This window comes from Rhamphochromis longiceps, linkage group LG17 (assembly GCF_057381845.1).
Source record: "Rhamphochromis longiceps isolate RC_006_pf linkage group LG17, R_longiceps_female_GT1.1, whole genome shotgun sequence".
NCBI lineage: Eukaryota > Metazoa > Chordata > Actinopteri > Cichliformes > Cichlidae > Rhamphochromis > Rhamphochromis longiceps.
In genome coordinates this window covers 20,538,435-20,553,556 of record NC_140573.1, presented here as the reverse complement: position 1 = coordinate 20,553,556, position 15,122 = coordinate 20,538,435, and the positions used below count along the sequence as shown (strand labels likewise).

Genomic DNA, 15,122 nt, shown 5'->3' with positions numbered 1-15,122 from the left:
GTCAAGTCTCCCCTGTGACTTATTAAATAAAGTTACTATTCAGCTTTCAAACTTCACTGTGAAAATGACGCCTGTGTTGTCTGGGTACAAAAATTAAGGTTTCTTTCATCTGGTCAGGTTAGAGTAAACCTAGAGTAAACCTTCAACACACAGTTTCAAAAAAACAACGTGTAGTAGAAACTAATGTGGACTATCCTTTAGTCATGTTTATGTAACTGTCATGAATCACTTATGTGGACTGTGTGGGTGGCCGTTGTGTTAACTGGACCTCTGCATGACTGACAGCTCAGCAGCACACGCTTGAACAGCCAAGAGTCAGTGTGTGTGTTGGCTTTCACAGGTTTTTGACAGACTGCTGAGTCTATTCCTGGATGATTAATACACCTGGAGAGAGAAATACACACACACACACACACACACACACACACACACACACACACACACACACACACACACATACAAACGTAAAAAAAAATGGCCATATGGCCGTGTGTGTCAGGTATTGAGAAAAAAGATTTGTGTGTGTGCACATGTGTCAGTGTGTGTAGTTGTTGCTGAACTCTCTCATGTTGAACCTGATGTGAATTGACACATGAAAATACCCACAATCCCCTAGGACAGGTCTCTGAGCTCTGTACTGAGCCGATTACCCACTGCTGACACACACACACACACACACACACACACACACACACACACACACACACACACACACACACACAGAGATTTTACCACCTCCTTTCTGAAGAAATAAGAATGTTTTCTTGTTGGTCTGTCTGGTGAAAACAACAAACTGACAGTGTGGTCAGTGGAGGCCATGCCAGCAGGAGTGCGCACCCTAACACAAATACTTGTCTTTGAGAACGCAATCACACAATGAAGCACACAAAAGAAAAAAACATTATAAAAGTCGGAATCAATTGATCTGCTGTCATGCAAGTCTCTAAGCAGCCAACACGTTCTCACTCCCAACTCGTCAAACGTGTGACGCATGGTCAGGTCCCCTCTGCTGCACATATGGACGCGCAGGGTACCCCTCTGGCGTCGGGAATTGACGTGAAGGGTCCTCCGATTGAAGAGATTTTGTCGGTATATTTAGACATTTTCCAAATCACATTGTAACGACCTATACTGAACACAATAAATTATATAATGCAGGCAACTATCTGAGAGAAAAGTACTGCAGATAAAACTAATTACAGGCTGTTATTTGTGTATCGGTTCTTGCATTGACGGAGTGAGCGATGTATGCTGGGTAATGGCACAGCTAGCGATTGGGTGAATTTATTGCACCGGTTTTATAAACTGTTCTACAATCCTTTTGATATTTGGAAATCTGTCGATCATTCTGCTACAGCTGTAAGATATCTTCTCCAACTCCTCTGAATACATGCAGTCATTTTACCGTCTGCTTTGGCTAATCACGCTCTTACGTATTAAATTAAATTAAATGCCTAATAAAAAAGCTGTTCTTTTTTATTAGGCAAAAACATTTTCGGCAAAAAAACATTATGCAAAAACATTTTTGGCAAAAAAACATTATGCAAAAACATTTTCGGTGCTGTTAAGGAATTCACAACGACTCACTTGTTTATTTTTGAGAAAGTTTATTTTTTTATCATATCAGATGAGCGGCAGTGACGTCAACGTACTCGATCGTTGTTCTTTTTTATTAGGCAAAAACATTTTCGGCAAAAAAGCAGTATGCAAAAACATTTTCGGTGCTGTTAAGGAATTCACAGCGACTCACTTGTTTATTTTTGAGAAAGTTTATTTTTTTATCATATCAGATGAGCGGCAGTGACGTCAACGTACTCGATCGTACCACAGGTAAGTGCGAATCTGAATCTGTAGATTTTTTAAAATTATTTTTCTTATTTAAAACCAAAAAGAAAAACCCGAAACAGTGAGCTCACAAAGCTGCTTTTAGCAGTTCCATGGGTTAAGATTAGCAATTTCGTGGAACAGCGAATGACTTAACATTTAATAGCATATATGTTACCACACCACATGTGCTGTAAGTTAGCTAAATTCATTTCTGTTAGCCAATCAAGTTAAGCTTATCATATATCATCATCCAGGGTACAGTGATAGAGAAGTGTGTGCTGACGTTTGCTGTTGTTGCCACTTTGTAAAGTTTGAGGGTTCTAATAAGGGTCAGTGTTGCCAGATTGGGTTGATGCTGAAATTGAAGATAGACGTTATCTATCAATCTAGCTCTCTCTTTATGGCTCTCTCTCTCATTCTGGCTCTCTCTCTCTCTCTCTCTCTCTCTCTCTCTCTCTCTCGATTTTAAACTTAATAACAGCATTACATAATCATTAAATAGCAGACCGATCATCTATGCTGCAAATGAAATACAAATGGACACTAAACAGGGTTTATCTAAATCGTTACAATAGGGTTTAATGTATATATTTATTTATAAGGTGCTTCTGAATTCTGAATACTTTTTTTTTCTAAACAGGTTCTTCATCAATCAGCCTATTATTGATTGATTCCTTCCTACATCTGCTTTTTGAAAAACTCCTAAAGGCACTTTTAAGAGCCACGTCAGTCTGTTTGTATCTGTTCTTACTGCTGTCCTTATTGGTCTGTCTCTCTGTTTCTATCCGCATTTCTGTCTCTTTAACTCTTCAGCTTTTTTCTTGTTGTCAGTGTGCTGGTTAACCTATAATTTGCCTTTTGTCTGTCTGCTGCCTTTTCTGTCTGTAATTATTCTTTGTTTCAACATGACACGCCCCAAATTCAGGCCCTGTACATTTTGCCAGACTCCCAATCAGGCAAGCAGAAGAACCTGCTATGTCTGCTTCGGAAGTCTGTCCAGCAAAAAGAAGCTAAAAGAAAAAGTAGAATCATTGGATAGCCAGTGGGCAGAAGTTGTCTTGAAAAACAGAAATGTTTGCCGGATAATTGATTCTGCCCGTATTGCAGTAAGTAAAAAATTTTTTGTTTCATATATTATCATTAAGTTGTTATAAGATGTTGCTGGCACATTAACACAGCTCATCATATGTGCTTTTGAGAACATGCAACAATATTTTATCTACATTTTGCTAAAGACAAACAATTACTTTACTGTAATACATCAGTGGTGGCTGTATGTATTCATATCAGTATGAATGTGTAAATGGCCTGTATTTGTATAGCGCTTTACTTAGTCCCTAAGGAACCCAAAGCACTTTACACTACATTCAGTCATCCACTCATTCACACACTGGTGATGGCAGCTACATTGTAGCCACAGCCACCCTGGGGCGCACTGACAGAGGCGAGGCTGCCAGACACTGGCGCCACCGGGCCCTCTGACCACCACCAGTAGGCAACGGGTGAAGTGTCTTGCCCAAGGACACAACGACCGAGACTGTCCAAGCCGGGGCTTGAACCGGCAACCTTCCGATTACAAAACGAACTGCCAACTCTTGAGCCACGATCGCTGTGTGTGAATGCTTAAATGGAAACTTCTAAGAAGCTGGTGTGAATATGGGTTAATATTGCATGTTGTATAAAGCACTTTTAGTGCTCCACGAGAAAACGCTATATAAGAGTCATTTCGTTTACCATTTAACAACAGGCTGTGTTTGACTAATTTGTGCCAACTATTTTTTTTATTAATTTCAGGTGCAGAAACTTGAGTCTATAGGCTACAAGCCCATTTTATTCATTGGCAAAAAAGACAAGAATTCACATAAGTGGGTAGCAGATGTTATTACCCATTTGGACCCCACTTCTACTACAAGAAATTTCCTGGAGAAGATGCAGAGGGCTTATGAATTTATACTGTCTAAGGGTAAGAGTGAAGTCTGTTGTATACTTTCAGTCCAGTTAATTAATGCTAATTTATATAGCAACTTTTCACAACAAGTCGTCTCAACTTGCTTTCACAATCAGAATACTTCATTAATCTTTAAGCAAATTGTGTAAGTATATTTTAAGGTCATTAAATAACCATTGAAGGATATGTTCTCAAAGGCTTCGTTCACACTGCAGGTCTTAATGCTCAATTCAGATTTTTTTGTCTGCTCGTTCACACTACAAATAAAATGTGACAGAAAACGCGCTCTAGTGTGAACGCCCAAAGCGGCCGCATGCGCAAAAGAAGACGTCACACACATTGCGCTCTGTTTAGACCCAGACCAAACAGTATTTTTTGACTGATGGCCCTTATTATAAAGACTTGTTTGAGACTTTATGTTTCCCAATTTTGCTTTAAGTTATTTTGTTATTTACATATGGCCTAATAATGATCCTTATTGCTGTTTTAGAGAGGAGCGGTGCTTCAAAGGGTAGTTTCAGACTTCTGTCAGAATCTGCAAATAAAATGTTCACGTTTCTCCAACGTTGTCTTCCCAACAGTTTAGCTGGATGGCCAGGAAGCGTTCATGATGTCTTCTGTGGTGCTTCTCTGGCGCTGATAATTGGCGTCTGTCTTGTGTCAGTGACGTGGAAGATCGATTTAATGTGAAAGGACCGTTCAAACAGCAGTCGCTTTCTAAAATATCAGCTATGTATCGGATTCAGTAACACATACGAACGTGACCCAAATTGGATTTGAAAATATCGGATTTGTGCCGTTCACACTGTCAGACCATGATCGGATATGGGTCGCAGAGGGTCAAAAAAATCGGATTTGCTGCGCTTTCGCCTGCAGTGTGAACGTAGCCAAAGTGTAGTTCCTGCTAAATATAAGGCCTTTTTTGAAAAATATTTTTATGAAAGTAAATATGTTTTATAGGAACCTCCACACCAGTGCACCCCAATACCCCCACAGAACAGCAGCTTGTGCAGTCCAAGAATGCCACCAAGGAGCATTGTGCCGACAAACAGACCCACATCAAAGAACACGCAGAGATCCCCAGTGAAGAACAGGCAGAGACCCTGATCAACAAGCAAGCAGAGAGCCTCGCCAAGGAGCAGCCTGAGATGACCACCCAGGAACATCAATCTTCTAGGCTCCTCGAGGAGCACCCAAAGAGCCTGTCAGACGAGCAGACAGAGACTGTTTTTGTTCTCAATCTTGTTCCTTTATCTCCTTCTTCTGTTCCATGCTCCCAGTCTTTCCAAAAAAAGAAGAGAGACAGAAGCACCTCACAAACAACCTCTCCCACCTCTCCACCACCTTTTAAACCCGCAGACCAGCCATCTCTGCAGTCTCTTCATCCACCTGCTAGCCACGCGATCTCCCAGTCCTTAAGTGAGGGTGGCCAACATGAAAATAAGAAGAGAAAGAGTAAGTATTGCTTTGCATGTTATGTCTTGAGATTTTTAAGTTTCTTACCCAAAAATGATACATATGTTGTCCTAGAGAACTAACAAACCATTGCAAAGTATTATTCACTAGTTATTTAGCTGCATTTTGGTGTACACTATAAAAAGACTATAATTAAATATGGTCAATCCCTTACGGTGTGTTCACACCGAACGCGATGGACGCGAATAAAACGCCCCAAACGCCCCTAATTTGACGCGTGTACATTCGCGTCTCAACGCGTGTCCAAGAAAAATCCATCGCGCGTCAAAATATGATATTTTGACGCGCGTGAACCGGAAATGTGGGAGGAATGTGGGAGGGAGTTGTGCCAGACCGGTATCTTTGCAAGATGGCAGCTATCGAGCTAGCACTTGAAGAGAGAGTCTCCCTTCTCTATGTACTGTGGAGAGCAGAGCAGCAGCGTAACAGACGTCCTCGCCGTACCTGGGTCCATCAGGTCCTCCAGAGGCATGAGCAGTTTGGTGAGTTTCACCACTTGCTCCAGGAGCTGCGCCTGGATGACGGCCGATTCCAGCGCTATCACCGTTGGCCAGTTTGAGGACCTGCTTTCCCTCGTCGGTCCCAGCATTGCCCGCCTAGACACCAACTACAGACGCTCAATCCCACCTGCAGAGCGCCTGTCCGTCTGCCTGAGGTTAGTAAAACTATTTAATACGGTAGTCCTTTATTGATATCTGTGCTAATATGCTAATCCATCCAGTTATACACTGCTAACATGGATGTGCTATGCTAACAGTGAATGCTGTCGGTGTTTACTGAAAGCAAACTGTGGTACAGAGACGACTCTTTATAATATTTCTAGTGATACTCAGAAGGTCTCATCAAGTCCCGATTTAATTCGATTTATGCTGTTATCAGTGTTTGAATGATAGCATGGCTGTGGTGTCACATCAATGTATGCGCTCGGTGTTTGCTGATATCAAACTGTAGCATTAGGACCACTGAGTTAACCTTTGTAGTGATACTCACTCCTTTTTATTTAGACCTGGTTTAATTCTGGGATAGTTGAATGTTTGTATATAATCCCTGCAGCTGTCAGACTCTATAGCAGGGGTCACAGCCTTTATTAAAACAGAGTTAGATAAAACTGTGAACAGTTTGATTCATCTCTAGTTACATGGTTCTATCTTGATAAGCTGTCTTATCACAGATTAATTTTTCAAAAATATTAATGATTTAAGCAAGGAAAGGGCTACATGTCAACATACAACTCTTTATTTCTATTAATGTCTTACTTCATTCCTACCTGATGTTTAGGAATTATGAGTGATTGGCTCACTGTAGTTGTGAAAGTTGCTACCAATCAAATTATGATATGTTAAAGTTAAAACAAAACAACTGTTTTAGATATTATCTAATATACATTTTGTAATTATCCTTATAATTACAAAATGTTTTATGTAAGATTTAAGTTTTGTGATTTATATCTGACATCACAAAAGTATTTTGGAATTTGAATAATGTATTTTGTAACTGCAGTACACATAATACTGATTTTGAACAATTTTGTCCAGGTTCCTTGTCACCGGGGACTCCTTCAGGACCATCGCGTTCAGTTTCAGAGTCGGTGTGTCCACGGTGAGCCAGATCACCCCCCAGGCAGCGACGTCCATCTGGGACTGTCTAGTGGACGACTTCATGGCTGTGCCTTCACCTGGAGACTGGCGGTCCATCACAGAGGGATTCCAGGAGCGCTGGAACTTTCCTCTGTGCTGTGCAGCTCTGGATGGGAAGCACATCCAGACAAAGGCACCCCATATATCATATAGGAGACACACACATTGATATACACTAAATATTCATTCCATTTCTTTTTTGTGGTGCCCAAATTGATGCACCTGCTTGATTTTGTTTAAACAATTATTGCACACTTTCTGTAAATCCAGTAAACTTCTTTTCACTTCTCAAATATCACTGTGTGTGTCTCCTGTATGATATTTAACTGACATTTTTTATTGTAACAACCAACAATTTATACAGGAAAATGTCTATTAACAAGGTTGCCCAAACTTCTGCATCCCACTGTATCAGTATATTTTGTCATTAGTATAATATGAAATAAATTCTACATGTGTCAAGTCGTGTGCCAACATTTGCTGTGTAGTAGAACTGAGACATTAGTCATTATAAACATTTATTTGAAATAATATTAAAAGTCTCAAACAGAAAAACATTAAACATAAATATATAAAATATAAGAATTTACAGAGAGACAGGAATAAAAAGGACCAGCTGCTCTCCAGAGCAGGAACAAGGCTGAGGAGGAAATGCTCCATTGGAGACTGGTGTGGCCTCTTCAGGGACTCCAGGATGGCCAGCTCCACCGCCGATGGACCGTCCTGGGACCTGTCCCTCATCTGCCTCGGAGCCGTCCTCCTCTGTGGGCCTGTAAAACAGCACAAAACACAAAGAAATGAGAAGGCTGCTACTAGATTTTAATTTCAACATTGAAAAAAAAAAAAAAAACAATAACAGGATATAATCAGATTGGTTGTAGATATTTAGTAAAGGTGATCACAAGGGAATCCCACCGACTAAAAAGGTATCAGTGCTTGCTGTACATATCTGTGGGTGCAGCAGCAGGAGCTCAGGGACTGGGGATGCTCTGCTGCAGAATCAGTTGGTTCTATCAATACAGTATTAAATGTTAACAGGTTCGATATAATAATCGTAGAGTAGACAGTGGTCCCTCATTTATTGCAGGGGTTCTCAGAATAACTAGCCCCTGGTCACAATTATGCCGCGGTTTGTCTTCATCTGCCCGCCACTTTCGTGCGCCTTTTTCCCTCACGGTGCAGGTGTCTATTTCCGAATGAGGCTCATAGTTATGGGTGTTTTTGTGCTGTTTTTTCTATTGGACGCGATGGTTATCAAAACCAAACGTGATAAATTTGGCAAGCGCAGGAGATTTGTCAATCAGGCTGCAGAATGCAATGCTGTACTGTGCAATAAAAAATCAGCGAAAAAGCAAAGCAGTGACGGATGAACAGCGGGACCACTGTGTGCTGTTTATTAATAAACAATAAAATATATTCCTAAATGATAACATGCATAAAAGCAGAACGGTATTTGTACGTCAGTGGGAAAATAGCGGTGGCTTGCTAGCTTTTGTGCGGCTTCCCCGGGTCAGTGAAAACTTTCAAAAGAGAAATGAATGAACTTACCAGGTTGCCCGATCTCTTCACATATCTTCCTCCAAGCTCAGTCCTTTTTATTCCTGTCTCGGTACTGAAAGCAGCTGGTGTTGTACAGCTCCGAGTTGTTTGCTACCGCATTGATTAGCCTTCCCCTCCATTGAAGTATGAAAGGCTTTGGCTGGATCTGCCCCTTTGACCTAGGTAACAGCCACGTCACCAGGCTCCTGATTGGTTGTCGCGGCGCGATTTGACGCTGGAGTTCAGATTTTTCCAACTCGAGCGGTAGACGCGAAACGCGCGTATGCACAAAATGCAACACAAAAACTCACGCGCGTGGTTTTATTCGCGAGTCAAACGCGCCAGACGCGCTACACTGACGCGCGTTTCACGCGTTTTGGCGTTTTCGCGACGCAAATCTGCTTCCGAATTTTCGCGAGACCCGCAATCGCGCGTCATCGCGCCTTTCCATTGACTTTACATGTAAACCTGACGCTCTATTCGCGTCCATCGCGTTCGGTGTGAACACACCGTTACTTTAGTTAAGAGGACTTTGTAATTCAACTTGATTGGATTGAGAAAACTAAAACGCACTTTTAGAGAACATTTTAGTTTCTCTCAACAAATAGTGTATGCATTTATATAAACAAGGTCTGGTGGCACTCAATTGCAAAATGAAGGGTGAATTTTTTTGTTAATTTGTTGGTCCTAAGTGAAACTAAGTTTTTACACAGAATTGATTCACAATTTATGGTATGTACTTTAAAAAAAAAACTCAACTGAGGTGGGTTCACTTTTTGACCCCAGAGGACAAATGGAGTATGGCAATCAGGAGGATATTACAGATTTTCACTTGTTGAGTGAAAACTCATATTTGATTTCTTGTGTATACAGAGTCTTATGTTTTTTTTAAATGTAATTTTTCATTTCTTAGGCTGTCGAAGATGTAGTAGGCAGAAGGTGTTCCAGTTTGAAGAAGTCACTGAGAGCAGGATAAATGAGGTAATACTTAAAATGTTTTAATTTGCTTTTCAGTAGACTTTTTACAGTAAGCCTATCTCAAGTTGTTTTCATCCATGCACTACAGCCATGAACTGTGCTACATGGGTAAATTCAAATGTACTTTTGAGATTAGTGAAGGGAAATGATTAATGGAATTACATTAAAAGATTGTATTGTATTTCATGTGTTTGTTCTTAAACAATTCTGCAAAATTAATCACAGACATTGAATACTGCTACATCTTGCTACAAAAACCTACATGGCTAACATACAAATGACTGTATATGAGGAAGGATCATATTTTTTTCTGTGTAAGCCTATATCCTCAGTTGTTCTTGTTGAATCAGGATCATAGAAAGCACAATTTATAGATCCTGATATATGCTGACCAGCCCTGTCTCACTATAAATAGTAGATAATCTATTTAGTATTTAGTATTTATTTATTTATTGTCATTGTCAAGAGCAATGAAATTGCGTTTGGGGCTTCCATACAACCCAAAAAAAAGAAGAAAATAATAAATACCCCTTAAAACCCAAGTGTACATATTTAACCCAGTGTGACTCCAATGCAATAAGACAATCCTTAGCAATAATGTTCGTAGAAATTCAGACAAAGACCTGAGAAACATGACAAAATACAACAATGCAACCCATTCAATATTATTGTACTGTGAGATATGATATCAGATATGATAGTTATCTATTTAAGAAAGAGGGGGGGGCAGGAGGGGGAAGAGAATAAAGATATGATGCACCAATGCAGACCAGTTCATTGCTATTAAGAAGTTGGATATGGTTATTGTCCGTGAGAGGGGGGCAGAGAGTTCAGGAGCCTCACAGCCTGTGGATACAGGCTGTTGGCCAGTCTGGATGTTCTGGCCTGTATAGACCTGTACCTTCTCCCTGAGGGCAGCAGATGGAAAAGGTGGCGCGCAGGGTGATGTTGGTCCCGCAGGATACTGTGCACCCTCCTCAGACAGCGAGTGGGGAAGATATTACTGATCTCTGGCAGACTTGTTCCAATAATTCTGCCAGCTTCTTTCACCACCCGCTGGAGTGCTTGCTGATCGGCCTTGGTGCAGCTGGGGAACCACACTAGAAATCCATACGTCAGAACGCTGCTGATGGCACAGTTGTAGAAGTTCAACATCAGAGATCTGGGAATGTGTGCGCTCCGCAGTCTCCTCAGGTAGTAGAGGCGCTGTTGGGCCTTCCGTACAACTGAGGTGATATGGTTGCCCCAGGACAGGTCCTCGGTCACAGTTACCCCCAAGAATTTAAAACTGCTCACCCTCTCCACCGCCTCACTGCCAATGAAGAGAGGCAGATGGTTGTTATGACCCCTCTTCCGGAAATCTACAATGATCTCCTTGGTCTTTTTGGTGTTTAAGACCAAGTTATTGTCGTGGCACCATGACTCTAGTTGTTGCACCTCTGTCCTATAGTTTGTCTCATCATTGTTGGATATAAGTCCGAGCACTGTAGTGTCATCTGCAAACTTAACAATGAGATTGGACGCGCAGGAGGAAATACAGTCATGGGTGAAGAGAGTGTATAGCAGAGGGCTCAGAACACACCCCTGAGGGGCACCGGTGTTGACCACAAGGGTGGAAGAGGTGTTCTTACCCACTCTGACACTCTGTCTACGGTTAGTGAGGAAGTCCACAATCCAGTTGCACAGAGAAGAGTTAAGTCCCAGTTGGTGGAGTTTGGGATGGAGTTTGTATGGCCGGATGGTATTAAAAGCCGAGCTGTAGTCTACAAAGAGGAGCCGTGCATAGGTGTTCCTGTGTTCCAAGTGCTTCAGTAATGTGTGCAGCACTGTGGCGATCGCATCCTCGGTTGACCGGTTCTCCCTGTATGCAAACTGGTGCGAGTCCAGGGATGGTGGAAAAGCAGCTCTGATGTGTTTAATGACCAGTCTCTCCAGGCATTTGGCGGGAATGGGGGTGAGTGCCACAGGTCTGAAATCGTTCAGACATGTGACATTTGACTGTTTTGGGATGGGAACGATGGTTGCTGCTTTGAAACAGGATGGTACCAGTGAACAGGACAACGAGGTGTTATATATAGAGGTGAAGACGTCCGCCAGGTCCGCAGCACAGTCTTTTAGCACCCGGCCCAGCACTCCATCCGGCCCGGCCGCCTTCCTGGTGTTAATGCTCCGGAACACACGCCTCAGCTCATGAGTGCTCAGGACCGGAGCAGGGTCGGTTGAGGGGAGAGGGGACAGGACAGGGTCGGTGTTCTCCCTGTCAAAACGGGCATAAAAGATATTTAGATCCTCAGCCAGAGTAGAACTGTCGGCTGAGGGTGATGGTGTTCTTCTTTTGTAGTCCGTGATAGCCCTGATGCCCTCCCAGACCTGCCTTGGGTTTGTGTTGTTCTCAAACCTGGCCTCGATACGCCTCCTGTGCTGCTGCTTGGCAGTCTTGATGCCTCTTCTCAGGTTGGCCCTGGCAGCACTGTATGCCTCCTGGTCCCCGGATTTGAAAGCGTTGTTCCTTGTTCGAATAAGTTGTTGAACTCCGTGTGTCATCCAGGGTGGATTATTAGGGAACACACGGAATCGTTTCCAAGTTGTTACATTGTCCACACAGAAACAGATGTAGTCCAAGACAGTGGAGGTGTAACTGTCCAATGCGACACGATTGTCAGTGTCCTGCATGTGTAGTTTGAAGTGTTTAAATGGACACAATTCAAACAATTCATAATGGGATGATATTGATTATGTCAGTGTATGATGTATCAAGTACGTCAAACTTTCCGAAGAAAAGAACATAGCCAGAGTCAAAAACAGATAGACGCAGTTAACTAAACCTGTGATCAAAATAATTTTTTGTGAATGCCACAATTGGATACATGCTTTTCAAAATCCTATTATTATTTTTTTTATAAACAGAAATGCCTTACATACACATACCTACACATCTATCAAAGTGTGTTTACATGGGTCTGTGTGTGTCTCAGGTGTGCACACTGGATTACACACAAGCTTTATGAAGACACCTATCCATTAACCATGTTATTTAACGATTGCCTCTCTGATTCCTTCTGTCTAGGGGAACACAGAAGTAAAAGTGCGTTGGTTGCCTTGCTCTGTTTGGTAAGAAGCTCTTGATATTTCATTCTCTGAGAATGTTCTGTTTCCATCTATTACCTTTTTGGAGCACAAATGAAAATGGAAAACCAGGTGTTTTGTCACGTCTTACTTCTCGCTTTTTTCTTATCCTATCTCAATTATTTAATCAATTAAGGATTATTGCAAAGTTTTTTGCCATCTTTGTCGAATCATAAAATAACAAATTTAATAAGAAATATATTTGAAACTGTTCAGAAAACACACGTAGTGTCTCACTTAGATGCAAAAGTACTGGGAATAATTCCAGCTGGACTGTGCTGGGGCCATAAGAGCACTCACATTAATTGTAAGAAATATATAAAAGCTATCAGGATTTTGACAAAGTGGAGAGAATTTGTCCATGTCTTACACAGATTTATGTGTGCCAAAGGATAAATCGCCTAAGCAGTGGAGGGAGTATTCAGATTCTGAACTTTCCAAAGAAGTACTAATATCACACTGTGAAAGCTTTCAGTTGTTTTGCATACTGTATTTCTAGCATTACAATTGTGTGACAGCAATGAATCTCTACAAATTAAAGAGTAAACAACAGCCTTTATAATAATCCAAAAGAAACTAATTATCACATTTGAACAATTTTTATTTTCACTTCACAGAAAGGATATTATGAACTGTTCAACTGAAAAACAATAACTAAGTCTTTCATATGTGTCGAGTGTAACTGTACAGTAGTGTTTTGTTTGTAATCCATCTAAATTACAAATAGTGTAGCAGAAGTTGAAAATATCCATAAAAATGACAATTTGCATTTTGGTACAGTACTTAAGGAAATGTCTTTATCATGTTCCACCTCTGGTGTTAAACATAAAAAGCACGAAGTAATCCCCAACACGATATTAATGTTTTTGGTGTTGTTTCTTTCAATAATTATATTTTCCAGTGGGAAAATCTGGGATGACACGTGGGAGCCAGCCAGTGAATTTCAACACCACTTTGCCATGCCAGATGTGCCACCTCCTTCAGCCACTGAGGAAGTCTTTTTATGATGTTGTGATGTTTGTTTTTCTATGTTACAAACAAGTAAGATATAATGTCTGAAAACTGAAGTTGTGTACTGTCTACAAGGAACACTTTCAGAAATATGTGGAACCAAAGGTCCATACATCCAGATGTCACATTGATCTTCTCTGTTCACAGACTGGATATGTTCATTTTCAGCAGTTTGATTGTTTAGAAATGTTAGACAAATATTTATACTTGTTAAAATGCATTGTGTTACGTAAAAAAAGACTTTATATTATGTTGTTAACTACAATAGTAGTTCTGTGTTCTTAACTTGAATGTTTTTGTACAGCATTTATATTTGCTACATTCTTTAAAAAGTGAGTGTAGGCTGTTATAATTGTTACGGTGAATATGACCCACAGCTAGCAACTCAATCCATAAAACCCATCAGTCTGTTTCCCTTTGTTTCTCATATGAAGTTGTTATTGTAAACAGGTGTTCTGTTTAGTTTAAAGTATGAAGGCTGGTGAAATTGTACTGAGTACTGTCAATGAAAAGTAAAATAAAAAATCAAAGGTCTATTGAGATATGAGAACTTGTAGTACTGTTTGATGTTGAGACTGAAAGTTTCCATTACTAGTAGTATCAACTTTCATAATTTTCTTAGATGCTCAACATTGACTTGGCCTTGATCCACCTACACTGTTATATAACTTCATTCTCTATGCAAATATTATTTTTTCTGCTTTGCACATATAATGTATACATAGAACACAGAAAATGTCAAATTGCACTACCAGTAATCATTTCAAGTGTGATGTCCCCACAAATAATAAGCATGTTAGATTATGTACACATATTTTCAAATTAAAATCAACATTGAATGTGGCTTTGTCCCATTACCACTGACAACATTCTTTTGAGTATTTTAACTACATTGATTATTAGAGGTTTAAGTCAACCCTCTGAGCTCTAACAGCACTTAACCCTGTATATTGGGACTATGTCGTTTTTGGCTTTAGAATATTACTAACAAATATTGGCCGTCATAGGAGAAAGAGAATTAAGCTGTTTCTGTAGAGAGATACGACCTGAACTACTATTTAGGGTTAGGGGCCAGTACAATAGCAAAACTGCTTAAAGAGATTGGAGCCAGAGGACAGGTGCTGCTGCAGGTTATAAGAAAATTAGCTAACACTGCTGAGTGGGCCAATCACTGGCTGTGGTTAAAGAGGGCTGAGATCACTTGGGCAGTCAGCTATCCGCAACACACATGCCCAGAATTGATCAAACTGTGGTGGAGCTACCTAAGCAGGGGGCATCAAAAGGGTAGAAAACATAACACTATAATTTGTACTGTGATAGACCTGAAGCCTTGTTGACTGATACAGCTGTTTCAGGGCTCCTGGGGCTGTGCAGTTAACCTCATGGTAGTGAAACATAAGGCAGGAATGAAAAAACGTTTTGCTTCTACCCTCAGCTCTTTTTCCTGTTTGTGGGAGGCAGTGGAGATGTAGAGGGTACAGCCCGATCTGGGCGCGGAGGTATGGGATGCCAGATCACATGCCCCAGTTCCGGCTCTCCTCTCTCCTATGTTATCTCTTTTCTCTTTCACCTTTTCTATC

General features: G+C 40.9%; 1 protein-coding gene across 1 annotated transcript; it reads left to right on the top strand.

Moving 5' to 3' along the window:
• Positions 1 to 2,503: 2,503 nt before the first annotated feature.
• Positions 2,504 to 14,010, top strand: LOC146649639 (uncharacterized). The gene is made up of 6 exons (XM_085386693.1): positions 2,504 to 2,933; positions 3,622 to 3,790; positions 4,736 to 5,230; positions 9,341 to 9,408; positions 12,473 to 12,516; positions 13,433 to 14,010. The coding sequence occupies exons 1-6, from the start codon at positions 2,733 to 2,735 to the stop codon at positions 13,536 to 13,538; spliced, it is 1,083 nt and encodes a 360-aa protein (XP_085242819.1). The 5' UTR covers positions 2,504 to 2,732; the 3' UTR covers positions 13,539 to 14,010.
• Positions 14,011 to 15,122: the final 1,112 nt, after the last annotated feature.

Excerpts from the sequence above, each read along its gene's own strand:
- LOC146649639 (XM_085386693.1), top strand. The coding sequence starts at position 2,733 with ATGACACGCCCCAAATTCAGGCCCTGTACATTTTGCCAGACTCCCAAT. Across the intron at positions 3,791-4,735 it reads TGAATTTATACTGTCTAAGG|GAACCTCCACACCAGTGCAC; the intron begins GTAAGAGTGAAG and ends TATGTTTTATAG. Across the intron at positions 9,409-12,472 it reads CTGAGAGCAGGATAAATGAG|GGGAACACAGAAGTAAAAGT; the intron begins GTAATACTTAAA and ends CCTTCTGTCTAG.